A 20,530-nucleotide genomic window follows, 5' to 3' on the forward strand; every position below is an offset into this window, starting at 1 on the left:
CAAAGCATCGCTTTATGGGATGGGTAAAACGCTACGATATTATGGCAGATTTTTCTACATTTCTAAATATTCTAAATATCTGAAGAGGAATGTGCAGGGATATGGGGAGAGGGCTGGGGAATGACAGTACGTGAATTGCTCCTTAGGAGGGCCAGCACGGGAACGATGGGTCGAATGGCCACCTTCTGTGCTGTAACAATTCTATGATTAAAACTCATTTAAACAACTGTGCTGACTTCACTTAATAGTGAATTGGATTCCTACAGAAACTCTTAACAAAGTTCTCTCCAGCTCCTAGAATATCACCCTGTTCTTTTTTCTGCTCCTGATCTTTTCTCTCATGGTATCTCACTCCCTGTTTTGTATGTCTTTCGGTCTCTGTCTTTGTGTTTTCCCTGTCCTTTCTGCTGTCTCTGCAGCTTCTACTCTTGTTTTGCAATGTTGAGAGTAAATCTTGCATTTATTTCTAACTCGGCTTTTTATCATAGACCTTTTGAAGTTTTTACAGCAGCACATTACTACACCTAGCATCAACCTGAGTAATTCCCATTCAACCCATAAAAGGAGACTGCAGTTAAACCCACTAGGGATTACTGACTGTTTAGTTCTCAAACCCATTGAGGATTGCACAGTTTTCAATTCTCCAATCCATTGGGAATCGGGCACTGTCAAGACATAAACATCTCCATGCAATGTGACATTCTATCAACATTTCTCCAGCAATTTTAATTGAGGAGGACTGTTTGAACAACCTAATGCTCCTCCCTCTTCTTCCCCCCCCGCCCCCCCCCCCATCTACTCACTGTACAGGCTGAATATTGAACACACATACACACGTGCGCACACACACTCAGTTTGTTATTATAGATGTTAAATATGTAACTGCTATATACTATATTTAAGTCTACAAGCTATTCTGTGTGTTTCTTAGTGTTATTGTTCTGTTTCAGTCCTGAATTTGCAAGTGCATGGGAAGTCCTTCAGGATTTAAATAAAGTGTCCTCAAGATCTTGCTGGAATGTATCGGACTCCCGAGAAAAGCTGCTATCCACACTGGGAATTGACCAAAATCAAAAGGCAAGGTCATTCTGTGCAACTCATTTATATATTGTACCATTATCCAATAAGGTTCACAAAATTTCTTTCAATTTAGTCCTAATTTAAATACTTTCAGTGCATTCAGGGAGGGTCTAGAGTTTGAATTACCATCTCTGTGACTTATGATAACAGTAACATATGGTTTCAGAGTGGTTGAATGAATCCTCCCACCAGCGATTTTCAAATTTAGAGAAAACAATGGTGATACCTGATTTGACTTCTGTGTATTACGTTGATCTCTATGCTTGTAACCAATAAATATGTATTAAAGGAATAAACACTAAGAACATAAAACTTGTATTTCTATTGCAACTTTCACATCCACAAGATATCCCGAAGTGCTTCCAAGTCAGTTAAGCACTTTGAAATGTAGTCACTGTGGTAATGTAGGCAAACTTAGCAGTCAATTCCCACAAGTAGTAATGAGATAAATGACCAGATAATCTGTTTTAGTGGCATTTGTTGAGGGACAAATGGTATTAGAAGACCAGGAGAAATCCCATTCCCTTCAAACAATGTCCTGGGATCTTTTATGTCAAAGGGGGCCTTGATTTAATGTCTCATCCAAAAGACAGCACCTGGCAATGGAGACTGTGTTCTCATGTCTCTGGAATAGGGCTTGAACCCAGAGGTAAAAGTGCCATCATTGACAGGGAGTCAATATCTCCCTGCGCAGGGAAACAAAGAACTTCCCACTTTATTTCATTCATAAAGATGACTATTATCATGCACATGAGATCTCATCACTTGTATATGTTATTGTTTCTCAATTGCTAGTTATTGAGGATACACACACATACTGGTACAGTCAAGTGCTGCCATAGCTAAAGAAGTAAACCCAGTTACATGGAGATTAAAATGTGCTCAAATTGAAAAGTTGACCTGAAGGTCAAAGCTAACATATTGACTGTGCTAAGTTTTCTTGCAGAGCTGATTGCCATAACTAGGGAATGAGGGACAATCTAAAGCCAGTCTTACAGGTATTGAATATAAGAGGATTGGAGCTAGTTTGTGAGATTTAACTTGGAATTGGCACTTTTTTAAAGCAGCATTTTTAATGTCCCTATGATTTTTTTCCAGCAGTGTCCTGGAGATTAACCTTTATTTCCTGGAGACTCCAGAAGAATCCTGGAAATTTGGCAACCATGAGTGGCATGTTAATGTGAGCCTGTGCCTCAAAATGGGACAGGGCTCATGCCATCCCCAATGATTGGCCAGTGCGGTTGCTCCATCTATCTTTGCCTGTTGTGGACAGGATTCAGCACAAACAAAGGCATTAGTTTGTGTGATCAGCAAAGACTAATTCTGGGACAGCTGGATATGACAGCAAGGTTCAGCTACCAAAGGTGGGTTAAAGTGGTGGGGTGGGGGGGGATGCAGGGGTGAAGCAGTGCACAATAGGCAGAGAAATAGCCAGATTGTAGGATTTGAGGAATTTGGAGATTGGGAAGGATAAGGCCATGGAGTAATTTAAATACAGAATTGAGAATTTTAAATCTAAGATGCCAGAACATTGGGAGGCAATGTGGGTAAGTGAGGACAGGGATGATGGGCTTGTGAGTGGTATTGTTGCAGGATTGAATATGGGTATCAAAGTTTGGAGAATTTTACTGAATAGGGAGGAATGAAGGTTACCAGGAGGGCACTGGAATAGTTGAGTCTGGAGGTGATAGTGGAAGATGGGTGGAGAAAATAATGAAAATGGGCTGAAAATATGGATTAGAAGCAGGTAGTCATCCTGATGGAGAGGTTATGGGGTTGGAAGCTCATCTGAGAATTAGTAAGACATTGCAGTTCTACCTAGTCTAGTTTACACTGGGACAATAGCTCGGGAGGGAGTTGGGGTTGATGAGAGTTGAGTATCTGTGGTCGGGGCAAAGACAATGGCTCAGCTTTTGCAATGTTTAGAAGGAGGAAACTGCAGGCTACCCAAGTTTGATTGTCAGACAAGCAGTCTGACAACACAGAATCAGTTGAAAGGTCAAGAGATTATTAGAGAGTTGTTTGGTAGGATGCTGGCCCAATATCTACAGATGACAGTGCCCTGGATAGCATGTGGATGAGGACAAAGAATGGGCCAAAGATTGACCCATGGGAATCTCTCACAGTAGTTGGGTGGGAGTGAGAAGGCAGGCAATACAAAGAAAGCAGCAAAATAAGAATGCTGTCCTAAAACATATGAGCTGTCTGATATTTTGAATTGGCCAACTTTGAATTAAAAGTATACTGTAGACGGAATGAAAAGTAGCTTTAATTTAACCCAATGCATTGAATTGTAATTCAACATTTGACCTGCACATCCTATTTAATCTACACATGTTCACTGAAAAATCAATTTTCAGGCATTTGGCTTTGTTTCTTTAGTTAAATATACTTGCTTTATTTTGTAACTGTCTTAATTTTAATATGACATGTTTTCAAAATCAGATTCTTGTTGCAGTGAAATACTGAATCGCTTTCATAAAATTATTTCCACTAGGTGGTGCTCTTCAGCACTGCTAGAGATTTATCACCTGAGGTGAACCAAGATGTTACTGTAAGCATCTCTATATAAATGGTCTTATTGTTGATTATTAAGAGTTAAAGGAAACAAAAGAGATCTACAAATGAAGTAGGAATTCAAATATAACAAGTTCATATTGCTAAAACAATGCTATTTAATGTGATTTGATATACAGCACACTTTTAAGATTTGATTTAATAAGTATTTGAGCTACAAGTAACTGTGAAGTAGTTCTTTGCACTTTTTTGAAGTAGGATCCAAGGATTAATTGCAAGCATAATATAAACAGTGTTCCTTTTACATATAATTTTCATGTTCCACTATTTAATCAAAGTTTACTTTTTCATGAGACTACCAGAGAACACTGAAGCAGTCCTGATATTGACTAGAGAAGAACTAAATGGCCTGTTATCGGGGCACTGAAAAGCTTCCGTGGTATACCAGAGCCAAATATTAAGAGGGTCACCAACTAAGCAACTTCTCGTATGCAATTCTGAGCATGCCGAGAACAGCAGCGTAGTTACAAATAAACACAAGTGCCAGTTCATGTAACAAGAAACTGTATAATAACTAAGTAACCTGGCTCTCTCGACTCCCGGGAAAGCATATAATTGCTCGCTGCACCAAACTCAGCCAGCTAGATCCAACAGACCACGAAAAACCCGTATTCTAGGAAAGTCCCAGAACCTGATAGCTACTTTGACAAATTTTACAAGGCTTCAATCTCCATGCTCATCCCTCTCCTGCTGAAACTCCTCCACTGTGTGCTTGTGACAAATGCCTTCCCATAGGCAATCACACTAATATGTAATTAAGGTAAGACCCCACCTAATGCTGGTCACATATACCAATATCAGTCCTCAATGCGGACCACTAATTATTGACTAAGATCTTGGCTTCCAGGTTGAGTTCACTTGGTCCATGTAAATCAAATAAGCTTTATACAAGTTGCTTTGAAGGATTATACCAAGTAGTTATTTGGTGTAATTCACACTGCAGTAGGACCAATGTTCCTGCTCTGATTGTTTCCCTGGGCACCAATAAGGAATTCAGCTAATAAGAGTGGACATTCCTCCTCAAGACACTTAAGAGAATGTCTTTTAACAATATATTCAAGAGGTAAATTAAAATCCTGTGTTCACATTTTACTAATTGCCTTGAGTCCACTGCATTCCCCTTCCATCGAAAGTCTATAATATCTGCTCACTGCTCTAGCTGCAGAGTCCCTGGCAAAACTTGCCAGAGCAAATCTGGACATCCACCGAATACAAACCAGGGCGACTGTGCAGAACATTTCTTCATATGCTGATAACATATTACTCTATGTAGTGAACAACCCAACAACTTTCAAAACATTACCAAAACATTCAAGTACTCAAGAACAGAGAGCATGCCCCTCATGCAGGATTTCCTCTTACAGATATGTGAGATCTAACTCAATGCAAAACCAGGAAATGGATTTAGGTTTCTGTGCATATTACATAAAAACTTATCTTGTGAAATGGAGATCCCATTCCTTGGTCTTCCCCTTCCCCCAAAAGGTCCCACAAACAGCAATGAGATAATAACAAAATGTTTTAGTGATGTGGATATTATGCTAGTTGTATGCAGTATCTGTTGAGTTAAGGATTTCTAGGCAGTTGATTTTAGACTTTGCTGTGGAACCAGTGGTGAGGCTAATTGCACTCGCCATTACTTATGTACAAATTGGACAGCAACATCTGTTAATGCACAAGTGCAACTAAATGCAAAAATCCTGAAGTTGCTGTCCGCAATACGTTGCCCCTCCAAAAACTGCACCTCCCCATCTGGCTCCCCATTCAAATGTATTGCACAACATGACGTTCCTGTACTGACAGAGATATGGACTAATCTCACTACAGAAAGTTAGGATTTGACCATTCCAGTCTAAGTACCCTATTAACAATGCAGTACATCATAATTACTGCCAAACAATCTCTCTGGTGCTGAAAATGAACTTTTACAAGTGTGAAATCTCATTCCTTCATCTTTTAATTATTGTTGGAGAGTTTAAAACAAATTATTTGTAATTTATCTCTCCCTCTCTCTTAATCCAATCTTTCATGCTCCCTCTTTCTTTTACTTTCTATATTCGATTCAACATTGACTTCACTATTCTAATTGGCACTTCTCGGTTCAAATTCTGCCCTGCTCATTAACGATTCTTCAATCTGATTGCTTGAGGAGAGATACAGTTGCTTGCCCTGTTCGCACAGATCCTAGAAGCCCTGTAGAAAGCGCCACACCATTTGGATGTCCCGCTGACAGCAACTTGCCGTGCAAACCCCCATAAAAAGTCAAAGAACCTTGCCTTCACTCAATGAAGTCTCATAGTACAGGTTAATGACCACAATTAACTATTGTGTACTGCTCATTCACTTTAATTTTATTAGTAGCCAGTAGTTCACTAAAATCCTTTGTAGAAGTGTTGTATTAACAACTGAGATTAACAAGCCTTTGTTCATAAATATACAATAGGATATAACTGCTTGTTATTAATACTATATATAATACTTTGTCACCAGTACCAAAGTTGGCTGAGACGTCACAGCACAAGGTTAACAAGTTCAACATAAGACTTGTGTTGCAGGAGACCTGATCTGCTTGTAGAAACTTTTATTTGAGAACACAATCATTGCAATTTTGTCTTGAAACTTTGTTAATGGCAACGTAGAATTTAAAATGGTTGGTTAATGCAAGAATTTTGGATTTGGAAGGAAAGATGAGAGGCAATATAAACAAAATAGTACAATTTTAAAGGAGGTGCAGGAACAGAGAGACTTGGGGATTTATATCCACAAGTCTGTGAAGGTGGCAGAACAAGTTGATAAAACTGTTTAAAAAGTGCTTACTAATCCTTGGCTTTATAGAGTACAAAAGCAAGGAAGTAATGCTAAAACTTTATAAATTACTGGTTAGGCCTCAGCTGGAATATTGTCTTCAGTTCTGGGTACCACACTTTAGGAAGGATATTGAGACCTTGGAGAGGATGCAGAGGAGATTTACTAGAATGGTATTAGAGATGAGGGACTTCGGTTATGTGGCAAGACTAGAGAAGGTTAAGGGGAGATTTAATAGAGGTATTCAAAATTATGAGGGGCATTGACAGTGTAACTGGGAAGAAACTGCTTCCACTGGCAGGTGGGTCAGTAACCAGAGGGCATAGATTTAAGGTAATTGGCAAAAGAACCAAAGGGGTGATGACACTTTTTACACAGCGGGTTGTTGTGATCTAGAATGCACTGCCCGAAAGGGTGATGGAAGCAGATACAAGAATAACTTTCAAAAGGAAAGTTGGATAAATACTTGAAGGGGAAAAATTTGCAGGGCTATAGGAAAAGAGCAGGGGGGTGTGAGACTAATTAGATAGCTCCTTCAGAGAGTCAGCACAGGGATAATAGGCCAAATGGCCTCCTCCTGTGCTGTATGATTCTATGTTTTCATCACATTTTGACTATTGTTGGATTATTTAAACAATCTTTTTCGTACTGTTTGAAGTTTGTTCAAAAGTTGTTCATATTCCCAGTTTCATTTTAACTTTGAAATGCTGTCTTCAAAGTATTGATCTTAATTTGTGAAACTGAGTTTTCCTTGTCGGCCAATAAAATGATAAAAGTACTTTCGGTGTAACGTTTTTAAAATGTATTTTACTTTCCAGCATATTTATCTCAATATTATATATTGCTATGTGACGATATGAATTTGACAATTGCTTTATTTCTTTTTTCCAAAGTTGTAAACTCTTGTGGAAAATCTTTATTTTTTTAATAAAATAATGTAACTCTATAGGCAAGTTACTATCCTAGAATCATAACCCTAAATCTGTTGCCCTACAACTAGTACTGATTTTAAACATTTAATTTTATTTTTGTACAGATTGACTTATGCTTTTTCACCTTGTATCTGCTGTATAGGATGTTGGACAAGCTGGCCTCCAGTTTCCGGAGGACACTATGGACTGCTGTTCAGGCCTGGAGAAGATTGGAGCACTGCCAGAAGTTACTAAAAATGGCACCAAGGCACTAATCCAAACCAGGGTAAAAGAGAAGTATAGCAGTTATTAGATTTGGAAACTTGTCTTTTTTTTTAATGTATTTTAAATTTAAAATTCTTGTGCCAGGCAATAGTATATTGAGTTGTATTTTCTTTGTGAGATATTTGATGTTTGCCCATGGGCCATTGTTGCACAAGATTTTGAAATGTTTTATTTTAAATGTGGTTCATTATAGTTAACAACCACGATGTCAAAATCTTGCCAACTATGTTGAGAGAGATAACATATAGTGGCTGTCTATGTGTTTCTGCAGATGTAATCCCTGGTAATTATTCATGGCTTTTATAGATTCTTTTGCCTATTCCCCTAGGACTTTTCTTTGCCCGATGTGGGTGAATCCTGTAGTGGGAAGGGACTAGCTGATGCTTAGCCTGTCCCTTTGCCCTGGTCTGCTCAGCTGGCTGTAGGGTATGTGAGAGCTCTGTTCATCAGGATATCTGCTGGTGTTAGTAGGCCTCAGTCATCAACTCCCACTTGTGTAATAGGGTCTGGGACCTTTGCACATATTCGCATACGGTCTACACCTTTCTCCACATAGTAACATTGTGTACATATTTGTCTGCAATAGGTCAAATCAGGTACATATAGACATAGCAAGGTAATCATTGGGAGAATCCAGGGCAATAGGTTTCTTATAGTGTCAGTTCCTGTATTCTGTATCTCTTTCTAAAATGTAGCCGCTTCTCCTTCGATCTGAGTGAGATGTTAATTGTTCTTGTAGGTAAGGTGAGAAGTCCTGTGTCAGATGAGGCTTGTTGGAACTTTTGGTTAGCAAGTAGCGAAGGGCGGCAACAGTATAAGAAGCATATGCCATTTTGGTGGGGGCAGTGATGGTGGGAATTTGAGAGAAGGATGTCCTTTTCCTCTTATCAACTGGTAATTGTTTTTGCCCCCATCACCCATGCCTATCTTTCACCCCTTCCAATTGAGCTATTGGTTGCTTCCCCTTGGCTTTGTCCTTTCTCACTGTTCCCAACCCTTTCCTCTACTACCTGACAACGACCAGTGTGGTTTTCCTCAATCTAGGGAAGGCCATTTTCTATAACTTGTCCTGGTGCTTCAGCCATGGTGGGATCTATAGATTATATGATATTGCTTCACCCGTATTGGAGGGGAATAAAAACTTGACTACAAGAAAGAGATGCAAACACTGAAGGCACAAACTTTAATTTCTGGGGGTGGGGTGTTGGGGTCCAGGGGCATACCAGAGAAAAGAACCCAAGCCTGTTCAGTCCTTCCTGATAGCTATGTGCTCTCAGTTCTAGTATCATCCTTGTAAATCTTGTTTGCACTTTCTCCAGTGTTTCAATATTTTTTTTGTAATATGGAGACAAGAACCAGAATAGGAGGCCAAGGTTTTGAACAGTCTAGATCAGGGTTGTCCAACATACGGCCCGCAGGCCAGGATCCGACCCGCCACAAGTTTCCATTTGGCCTGTGGGTGTAAACTGTACCCAGGGCTATTCCTCATCCTCACTAGGGGTCTGTGACTGGAGATGAGAAATTTTCCATTGTCGTTGTCTTTCAGACCAGATTTTTAAAAACATCGCAAGTCAGTTTCACAGCTGACATGTCCTGACATTGGGAACAGCCGTTTCCCAACTTCAGACAGATTCTGGGTTTTCCAGAGGGTTCTGACTTTTTTTAAAAAGCCCACTGGAAAACACTGAATCTGTCCAAAGTTAGGAAACTGCTGTTCCCAATGTCAGCTGTGAAACTGTCTTGTGATTTTTTTTTTTTAAACTGATCAATCTATTGAGCGTTCCTGCTCTCTGCAAATGTCAGAGAGAGGGAGGGGGGCAGCATGAGAGTGAGAGCGGGGGAGGGGGACAGAGTGAGAGCGGGGGAGGGGGACAGAGTGAGAGCGGGGGAGGGGGACAGAGTGAGAGCGGGAGAGGGGGAGGGGGACAGAGTGAGAGTGGGAGAGGGGGAGGGGGACAGAGTGAGGGAGGGGTGGACAGAGTGAGAGAGAGGGGGGGACAGAGTGGGAGCGGGAGAGAGGGAGGGGGACAGAGTGGGAGCGGGAGAGAGGGGGACAGAGTGGGAGCGGGAGAGAGGGGGACAGGGTGGGAGCGGGAGAGAGGGAGAGGGAGGGGGACAGGGTGGGAGCGGGAGAGAGGGAGCGGGAGAGAGGGGGACAGAGTGGGAGCGGGAGAGGGGGAAGGGGACAGAGTGGGAGCGGGAGAGAGGGAGGTAGAGAGGGACAGAGTGGGAGCGGTAGCAGGAGAGAGGGAGGGGGACAGAGTGGGAGCGGTAGCAGGAGAGAGGGAGGGGGACAGAGTGGGAGGGGTAGCAGGAGAGAGGGAGGGGGACAGTGGGAGCAGGAGAGAGGGAGGGGGACAGAGTGGGAGAGAAAGGCGGGAAAACTGAGGGGGGAAGGAGAGAGGAGGGGGGACAGAGTGGCAGAGACAGAGTGGGTGGGGAGGACAGCGAGAGAGAGGACACCGAGGTCCCAGGGAGGGGGGACACAGGGGGAGGGTAGAGAGAGAGAGACTGAGAGATGGAGGACAGACAGAGAGCGAGAGAGATGAAGAGAGACAGAAGACAGAGGGAGAGGAGCACATGAGGGGGGGAGAGATGGAGGACAGAGAGAGAGACCGAGAGGGATAGGGGCAGGCAGAGGGGTAGGGGGATGGGGGGAACACAGCAAGGATGACACAGCGGCGGGGAACAACACGAAGAGGGGTGAACACAGGGAGAGACAGACAGAGAGAGTGAGTGAATGAGCATGATCACTCCTGACAGATGGACATCTATCTGGAATACTCCACATTGCTACAATTGTGCGGGCAAACATTGATTATTTGTGCAAGCAAAAAAAATGCCAGGTATCTCACTAAATGTGTCCAACATAGTGATGAGCAAGTAAGTCAATAAATTAATCTCATTTGAAGCTTCTTCACAAAAATGCACATTTGTTCTTGTTTTGATTAATAGTAAGATAAAGTTTTCATACTTTTATTTTTCCAAACTTGTCTCACCGGCCCCCTATGTAAGACAAAAATTGTTATGTGGCCCCCCACGCGAAAAGGTTGGACAACCCTGGTCTAGCTCAACCTGATACCGTGGCCTGGAAAGGGAATGGAATCGGTGGCAATATAGAGTTTATGGCAGGGCTGAAGACAATGGCTTTGGTCTTCCCAGTATTTAACTCAAAGAATTGCAACTCATTCAAGACAGGATGTTGGACAAGCAGTCTGATAGACAGTGGAGAGGTCAAGAAAGGTAAAGAAGGAAAGAGTGTGGATTTATGTGGTGCCTTTCACCACCTCAGAATATCCCAGAGTGCTTTACAGCCAATGAAGTACCTCTCAAGTAACTTGTTCTTTAGTGATGATGGTGGCCAGAATACCAGGAGAATACCTCTGCTCATCTGTCAGCAGTTTTTGTCCATCCAACTAAAAGGGCACAACAACAACTTGTATTTATATAGCACCTTTAATATCATTAAACACCCCTAAGGCACTTCACAGGAGAGTTGTCAAACAAAATTTCACACTGAGCCACATAACAAGATATTAGGTCAAGTGATCAAAGCTTGGCCTAAGAGCTAGGTTTTAAAGAGCATCTTAAAGAAGGCAGAGAGGTGTGTGGGGTGGGGGGGGGGGGGGGGGGTGGAGGCAGTGGGGGTGAATTCCAGAGCTTAACACCTTGCCAGTTGAAGGCAGCAAATGGTGGAGCAATTAAAATCAGGGGTGTTCAAAAGGCCAGAATTGGGGGAACACAGATATCTTGGAGGGTTGTATCATTGAAGGATATTACAGAGATAGGGAGGGGTGAAGAAATGAAGGATAGTCAGCCAGTGCATTTTTCACTGCTTAAACCTTAAGCAAGAGATTTCAGACAGACAGGAACATCTAACTGTCTCACTATCACTTAGCTGGTGTACTCATGATAGATTTTGGATGACTTTGTAATGATGTCTGGATGGGCTGCTTACACAATTTAAAGTGCCTTGGTCTATAAACTTCCATTAAAAGTAAACCAACTTTTCCAGAATTTAAGATATTCAAAACAGGCAAGCTGGAAATGCTTAGTTCTGGCAACAATTATCTGTACATTCATTCAATTTTGATACCTCCAGAGAGAAGATTATTTTTCATTTGATCTCTGTAGGATGGCTTTACCCAAGCCCTCAAAGGCTGATTATTCAGATACTTTATGACCTATTTCATTTTGGTCCTTGCAGTCAGGCTATTTCTGCTTTTGAACAACTTGTTAATCATGGTCTCAGTTGCCTCTAATTTTAGCCATGACAGAGGAGATTGCTTCACGTTCTTTCTGGCTGCCTGAGAATTCAACACTGTCACCACATTGGTCCACATTGTTAGGTGTGGCCTCTTACACTTTGGAGTCTTTTACTTCCTTTACTTTGAATTTAATGTTGACTGTTCAGACTGTATGTTTTGGCCCCTCACAGGAAAGACATTAAAAGACTTGTATGGCTATAAGTGTACATTAAAGAGTTTAGGCTGAGCTGTTTAAAATCCTGTACTCATTGTAGCACACGCATCAAATTTCCACACAAACAGGCAATATATTCATTTATTTGACTGAAAATGTTGGCTGTCGACATCGTCTGAACCATTCAAGTATGTCTAACTTTTTAAAATTTTGTTCGATATTGGGTGGGTTGGTGGTAGCAATGGTATCACAAGAGTTCCACTGAGTTCCAAAACTTGGCTGCACAAGAGATGGCAAAAGGAGGCTTGCATGGTCCCCATTCAGTGGGGAAGGGTAGAGAAATAGGTTATCTCATTGTTTCCTTCCACTCAATAGACATCCCTGAACAATTTTAGACGAGATCTGGGAGTAGATTTCCTGCCAATTTGCAGGTAATCCATGAAAAGGAGAGAATATAGAAAGGGATTTACCCTCATATAGAGAAGGATATTGCCCCTGTCTCATTTGGTTGACTTTCCCATCTTCCAGTTAAAACCCCTCGACTGTATTGAGTGCATGAATGTAAGTTATTTCACTGCTATATTGAACATTTCATTGCACTTCTTTTTCTAATTCATTTAAATGGACTAGAAACTGCATTCCTATAACACTGAACATGCCAGGTTTTTTTTAGTTGATTTCCTGTCCATCGGTAAAATACTAGGTGGTAAGTTCCTGACTTTGCTCATGCTAATTAGATGAGGCATCTCCTGGAAGGGAGGGAAGAAATTCCTGAATGAAGAAATCAAATAGTGATGATTTTGGGGCGAGGTGAAAGGGAGAATTCTGTCAATGTATATTTGTTTGAAAAATGAATTGCCATATCTAAAAAGTTAAAATAAAAACAAAGGCTGGAATTTTACGGTGGCAGGAGGGGAGCCATCTGCTAACTGAAAAGTTGGTGACTATCCCGCCTCCACCGGGCCTGGGGATCCAGACTGGGTTTTACGGTCCCCAGACCCTTAATTGGTCGAAGGCAGGACTTCCAACTTATTGAGGCAGGAAGTCCCGCCAAATGGATCTGCTGGCCATTCAGCGGGCCAGCAGCTCTTAGTCCCAGCAGCGTCACTGGGAGCGGTGGCCACTGCTGGGACTGCAAGTCAGCTAAAGAATGAAGATGTTGGGGAGCACCGGATAGCAGGTGAGTTTTTGGGGCCTCGCACAGGGTGCCCAATCAGGAGGACCCCGCCACCCCCCCCCCCACCCCACCCCCAGACCATCCGAAGTCTGCCTGCTTTTATCAAGTGGCTTTTCTGAGGACTTGGTCACCCGCCTACCGACTGTAAAATTCCAGTGGCAGTGCGGAGACCTTAAGTGGCTATTTATTCACTACTTAAGGGTTTTGATTAGCCGGGAGCGGGTGGGCCATTTCTCGCCACCCCGTGTAAAATAAATGAAGGCGGGAGCAGGTCAGGAAGGGTTTCCCTCCCAGCCCCGCAAGCCTCCCACTCCATTTTACATCCCCACCCCGCCACCATCCCTTTGCGGGGGCGGGGTGGGAGTGGGATGTGAAATTCCGGCCAAAATGCTGGAAATACTCAGCAGGTCTGGCAGCATCTGTGGAGAAACAGTTAATGGGCTGAATTTTACTAGCCCTCCAACGTCGGGGGTCATGGCAGAGGGGGCCTGGAAAATTCTTCTGGGAAACACCCACCACGATCCACGCTGCCAAGAAGGCGCTGCTGCATTTTACCGGTGGCAGCAAGGCCTCGGTGCAGCCCCCTGCTGCTTGGTGGCGCACCCTTAATCTACATTTTTAAAAAATTCATTCATGGGATGTGGGGGTCACTGGCCAGGCCAGCATTTATTGCCCATCCCTAATTGCCCTTGAGAAGGTGGTGGTGATCTGCCTTCTTGAACCGCTGCAGTCCATTTGGGGTAGGTAAACCCACAGTGCTGTAAGGAAGGGAGTTCCAGGAATTTGACCCAGCGACAGTGAAGGAATGGCGATATAGTTCCAAGTCAGGATGGTGTGAGACTTGGAGGGGAACTTGCAGGTGTTGGTGTTCCCATGTATTTGCTGCCCTTGTCCTTCTAGTTGGTAGAGGTCGCAAGTTTGGAAGGTGCTGTCTAAGGAGCCTTGGTGCATTGCTGCAGTGCATCTTGTAGATGGTACACACTGCTGCCACTGTGCGTCGGTGGTGGAGGGAGTGAATGTTTGTAGATGGGGTGCCAATCAAGCGGGCTGCTTTGTCCTGGATGGTGTCAAGCTTCTTGAGTGTTATTGGAGCTGCACCCATCCAGGCAAGTGGAGAGTATTGCATCACACTCCTGACTTGTGCCTTGTAGATGATGGTGGTGGACAGGCTTTGAGGAGTCAGGTGGTGAGTTACTCGCCGCAGGATTCCTAGCCTCTGACCTGCTCTTGTAGCCACGGTATTTATATGGCAACTCCAGTTCAGATTCTGGTCAATGGTAACCCCGAGGATGTTGATAGTGGGGGATTCAGCGATGGTAATGCCATTGAATGTCAAGGGGAGATGGTTAGATTCTCTCTTGTTGGAGATGGTCATTGCCTGGCACTTGTGTGGCGCGAATGTTACTTGCCACTTATCAGCCCAAGCCTGGATATTGTCCAGGTCTTGCTGCATTCGTACACGGACTGCTTCAGTATCTGAGGAGTCACGAATGGTGCTGAACATTGTGTAATCATCCGCGAACATCCCCACTTCTGACCTTATGATTGAAGGAAGGTCATTGATGAAGCAGCTGAAGATGGTTGGGCCTACGACACTACTCTGAGGAACTCCTACAGTGATGTCCTGGAGCTCAGATGATTGACCTCCAACAACCACAACCATCTTCCTTTGCGTTAGGTATGACTCCAGCCAGTGGAGGGTTTTCCCCCTGATTCCCATTGACCTCAGTTTTGCTAGGGCTCCTTGATGCCATACTCGGTCAAATGCTGCCTTGATGTCAAGGGCAGTCACTCTCACCTCACCTCTTGAGTTCAGCTCTTTCGTCCATGTTTGAACCAAGGTTGTAATGAGGTCAGGAGCTGAGTGGCCCTGGCGGAACCCAAACTGAGCGTCACTGAGCAGGTTATTGCTAAGCAAGTGCCGCTTGATGGCACTGTTGATGACACCTTCCATCACTTTACTGATGATCGAGAGTAGGCTGATGGGGCGGTAATTGGCCGGGTTGGATTTGTCCTGCTTTTTGTGTACAGGACATACCTGGGTAATTTTGCCCACTGCAGGGTAGATGCCAGTGTTGTAGCTGTACTGGAACAGCTTGGCTGGGGACACAGCAAGCTCTGGAGCACAGGTCTTCAGTACTATTGCCGGAATATTGTCAGGGCCCATAGCCTTTGCAGTATCCAGTGCCTTCAGTCGTTTCTTGATATCACAAGGAGTGAATCAAATTGGCTGAAGTCTGGCATCTGTGATGCTGGGGACTTCAGGAGGAGGCCGAGATGGATCATCAACTCGGCACTTCTGGCTGAAGATTGTTGCAAATGCTTCAGCCTTATCTTTCGCACTGATGTGCTGGGCTCCCCCTTCATTGAGAATGGGGATATTTGTGGAGCCACCTCCTCCAGTTAGTTGTTTAATTGTCCACCACCATTCACCGCTGGATGTGGCAGGACTACAGCGCTTAGATCTGATCCGTTGGTTATGGGATCGCTTAGCTCTGCCTATCGTATGCTGCATACGCAGTTTGGCATGCAGATAGTCCTGTGTTGTAGCTTCACCAGGTTGACACCTCATTTTGAGGTATGCCTGGTGCTGCTCCTGGCATGCCCTCCTGCACTCTTCATTGAACCAGGGTTGGTCTCCTGGCTTGATGGTAATGGTAGAGTGGGGGATATGCTGGGCCACGAGGTTACAGATTGTGGTTGAGTACAATTCTGCTGCTGTTGATTGCCCACAGCGCCTCATGGATGCCCAGTTTTGCATTGCTAGATCTGTTCGAAATCTATCCCATTTAGCATGGTCATAGTGCCACACAACACGATGGACGGTATCCTCAATGTGAAGTCTCCACAAGGACTGTGCGGTGGTCACTCCTACCAATACAGTCATGGACAGAAGCATCTGCGGCAGGCAGATTGGTGAGGACGAGGTCAAGTATGTTTTTCCCTCGTGTTGATTCCCCCACCACCTGCCGCAGACCCAGTCGAGCAGCTATGTCCTTTAGGACTCGGCCAGCTCGGTCAGTAGTGGTGTTACTGAGCCACTCTTGGTGATGGACATTGAAGTCCCCCACCCAGAGTACATTTTGTGCCTTTGCCACCCTCAGTGCTTCCTCCAAGTGGTGTTCAACATGGTGGAGTACTGAGTCATCAGCTGAGGGAGGGCGGTAGGTCGTAATCAGTAGGAGGTTACCTTGCCCATGTTTGACCTGGTGCCATGAGACTTCATGGGGTCCGGAGATGATGTTGAGGACTCCCAGGGCAACTCCCTCCCTACTGTATACCACTGTGCCACCACCTCTGCTGGGTCTTTCCTGCCGGTGGAACAGGACATAGCCAGGGATAGTGATTGCAGTGTCTGGGACATTGTCTGTAAGGTATGATTCCGTGAGTATGACTATGTCAGGCTGTTGCTTGACTAGTCTGTGGGACAGCTCTCCCAACTTTGGCACAAGCCCCCAGATGTTAGTAAGGAGGACTTTGCAGGGTCGACAGGGCTGGGTTTGCCGTTATCGTTTCCGATGCCAAGGTCAATGCCGGGTGGTCCGTCAGGTTTCATTCCTTTTTATTGACTTCGTAGCAGTTAGGTACAACTGAGTGGCTTGCTAGGCCATTTCAGAGGGCATGTACGAGGTAACCACATTGCTGTGGGTCTGGAGTCACATGTAGGCCAGACCAGGTAAGGACAGCAGATTTCCTTCCCTAAAGGACATTAGTGAACCAGATGGGTTTTTACAACTATCGACAATGGTTTCATGGCCATCATTAGACTCGCTTTTAATTCCAGATTTATTAATTAAATTCAAATTCCACCTTCTGCTGTGGTGGGATTTGAAACCATGTCCCCAGAGAAATACCCTGGGTCTCTGGGTTACTAGTCCAGTGATAATACCACTATGCCACCGCCTACCCCGAATATGCTAATGAAATTAAAATGAACACTTACCTGGTAGTGACAGCCATTCCACGCCGGTATTCCGGCCAGTGGCCAGAACTCCCCCACCTTCGGATCTCCATACGGAGGTCCGAGGCGTGACACTGGTGGGGGAAGGGGGGAGAAGTGAAATTTGCAGGGCGGGGGGTGGGGGGGGCGGTGGGGGAGCGGAGAAAACTGTTCCGACTGGTTGTGGGATTGGTGGGAAGAGTTTGAGGGTCAAAGGTGCTGAAGTTGGGGGGTGAAAGTTCATCATTTACAAAATTAGTTTTCTGCGGGATAGGTTATTTTATTTATTGAGAACTCAGTGCGGGGGTGGTAGACGGAATTGAAAGTTTAACTAAAATTTTATTTCTAATTTCAGTTTGGCGGCACCTTTTAAAAAAAATTTTAATCTACCTGAAGAGCGTGACGCCCTTTAAAAATGGCAGCGGCGCCTGACAGCCTTGATGGGGACAGAGCAGCCACCCCCTCTACGTCATTGGGGGCGGCCGCTCTGCCCCCTCCATTTAAATGAGCCTCCACGTGAAATGTTGCGGAGGCTGATTGACGGCCGCTCCATGCGGGCGGACCCCCGACTTCAAAGCTTGCAGCCGTGAATTGCGGCACACTAGTAAAATTCAGCCCAATGTTTCAGGTCTGTGATCGTTCATCAGTTCAGAAAGGTCACAGACCTGAAACATTAACTCTGTTTCTCTCTCCACAGATGTTGCCAGATCTGCTGAGTATTTCCAGCACTTTCTGTTTTTATTTCAGATTTCCAACCTCTGCAGTATTTTGCTTCTCCAAAGGTTAAAGTTGAACTTGTAGTAAATGAGTAAATGTCAACATTTCATTATTGTACGTTGTAAAGTTCCTGTTAAATTATATCCATCAGTTTTTATTCTGTTTGATTGTAGATCTCTGTAAGCACTTCCCAAAGAACTGTTCGAAGTTTTACTCATCGATTGGAGACCGTATTTGTCCATTTGCTACAGATGAATGGAAATAGAGTCCGAGAAGCCCCAAGGATCAAGAGAAATTCATTGTTTTTGTGATACAAAATTTAAAACATTCATAGTTTTTATTTTTCTCTCGCGTTCTTCACTAACACAGATTAGTTTCAAAATGTTTATCTAAATTTTTAACTTTTTATATGGCATGATCATTCAGTATACTTTGCATTTTGGAATTTATTCACAAATATTTTAAGCAAGTATAATTTAACATTGCCTATATTTATATTTAATATTTTTTTAAACTTTCATTCGTGGGTTGTGGGAGTCACTTGCATAGCTGCCCTTTATTGTCCATCCCTAGCTACCCTGAATAGGTGGTGGACCATTTTCTTGAACCGCGAAAGCAGTTTTATACTACTGACCAACTTACTAGGCCACTCCCGAGGGTAGCGAATTGTCAATGTTGATGTGGGACTGGAGTCACACATAGGCTAAAGGACATCAGTGAACTGGTTGTGTTTTCACCAACAATCCACTGCTGAATGGTCACTTTTATTGATATTTATTTCCAGATTTTTTAAAACTGGATTCAAATTCTCCACTGCTATGGTGAGATTTGGTCTCATGTTTGCAGAGTTATTAGTTCAGTATGGGTGGTTAAATAACATAACCACTACACTACTGTACTCCCATAATGTCTTAGGGCATCATTAAATATATGACTACCCATTTGCAATTTTAATGTGGAGATTGTAGATGATGTACTGCTATGTTTTTAATCAATGAAAAGTGCATATCAATGCAAAATTAGCAGAAAAACTCAGGAGAATACAATCAAGCTGTGAGGTATGAGGCTGCCTCTGGGGAAGGTGACATTTCAAGGATTTGAGTTTACACAGTGTGGTGTAACTCCAACCTTAATGGACCAAAGTGCAGTTTCATTCTTTTATCGGTGTCGACCTTTTGTAGCTGCTTCAAAATATAGGAGCTTCAAGCAGTGAGTAATTGCAGGCATTTCCTATATTTTGGTTTGTGTTACTGCTGCACTAATAAAAGTTTGTAATCACAATGATTACCATGTAAAGTCACTTCATGCAATAGAAATAAAATCAGGAGTGCTGATCTAGTAGGCTTCTACATGTAATGGGAAAGTTCCTGAACCATAGCTATTGTTGGAATACACATATTTGATAAACATCTGAATTCTGATTCAATAGTTACACAATGCATGTAGTTATTTTTCTGTGATTATATTGTTTGTGTAGGTCATTATGAATTAGTTTTGAATCTCCTGATACTGATTTCACAGAAATGACATATTTACAGCACAGAAGGAGGCCGTTCAGTCCGTGTCCATGCCTGCTGATCTAAATTCTGCTTAAATACATTAGATGTACCTGGACATCTTGCTGTCCTCAAATTTTGTAAATATTGACTGATTACATTTCTGGCCTAGAATTTGTACTAAAAACTTGAAATTTTTGTATAATGTCATTGAATCACTTCTACATGTACTGTTTCCATCTGTGTCTAATCTATCTTTTGCTGTAATATTTGTACTTTTCAAATTTCCATTTTAATTCTTGACATGAGTACATACTTTATAAGGGTGTGAGTAGGTAGCCAGTGTTACTACAGCTTTCTAAGTAGGTAAAACATCGCTGCACAATTCTACTTAAACACATATATTAAACTGCTCAATTGTTGACATTGGTATTGAAATGTCTGTTAAAGAACCAATTGGACTGCTGGCTTATTTCTAACATTAGAAATGTGATGATGTACAGTGAAGTGACACTTTCACCTCTAGGCATTTATTTGCGGCATTTGGGGAAGAAATTTTGAATTATTTACATATGAAAGTGCCCTCCTAAATTGACACACTATGTAGAATAGAATTACGTATTATTCCATTATGGGGAATGGTTGCATAGTGGTTATGTTACTGGTCTAGTAATTCAGAGGTTTAACTGAAACAGCCATATCAATATCACAGCTACAAGGGCAGGTCAGAGGTTGGGAATTCTGCGGCAAGTAACTCATCTCCTGGCTCCCCAAAACCTTTCCGCCATCCACAAGGCACAAGTCAGGAGTGTGATGGAATACTCTCCACTTTCCTGGATAAGTGCAGTTCCTACAACACTCAAGAAGCTTGACCCATCCAGGACAAACCGGACCATTTGATTGACACCCCATCCTCCACTTTACATATTCATTCCCTCCAGCACCAACGCACCATGGCTGTAGTGTGTACCAGCAACACGATACACTGTAGCAACTCGCCAAGGCTTCTTCAACAGCACCTTCCAAATTCTCTACTGCTTAGAAGAACAAGGGCAGCAGGTGCATAGGAACACTACCTGCAAGATCACCTCCATGCCACACGCCATCTTGCTTTGGAAAT

The 20,530-nt window shown here is 43.3% G+C and overlaps 1 protein-coding gene across 4 annotated transcripts in view; it reads left to right on the forward strand.

The window, feature by feature from the left end:
- Nucleotides 1-19,198, forward strand: part of LOC137373756 (uncharacterized) — a 46,892-nt gene extending 27,694 nt beyond the window's left edge. For all 4 annotated transcript variants that reach the window (XM_068039067.1, XM_068039068.1, XM_068039070.1 and 1 more), the window contains 3 exons: nt 951-1,077; nt 7,537-7,659; nt 18,088-19,198. In XM_068039067.1, coding sequence (XP_067895168.1) covers nt 951-1,077; nt 7,537-7,659; nt 18,088-18,225 — 388 coding nt within the window. In that variant the 3' untranslated portion in view covers nt 18,226-19,198. The remainder of the gene's footprint in view (nt 1-950; nt 1,078-7,536; nt 7,660-18,087) is intronic.
- Nucleotides 19,199-20,530: the final 1,332 nt, after the last annotated feature.

This window comes from Heterodontus francisci, chromosome 9, assembly GCF_036365525.1.
Source record: "Heterodontus francisci isolate sHetFra1 chromosome 9, sHetFra1.hap1, whole genome shotgun sequence".
In the NCBI taxonomy this organism is placed as follows: Eukaryota; Metazoa; Chordata; class Chondrichthyes; order Heterodontiformes; family Heterodontidae; genus Heterodontus; species Heterodontus francisci.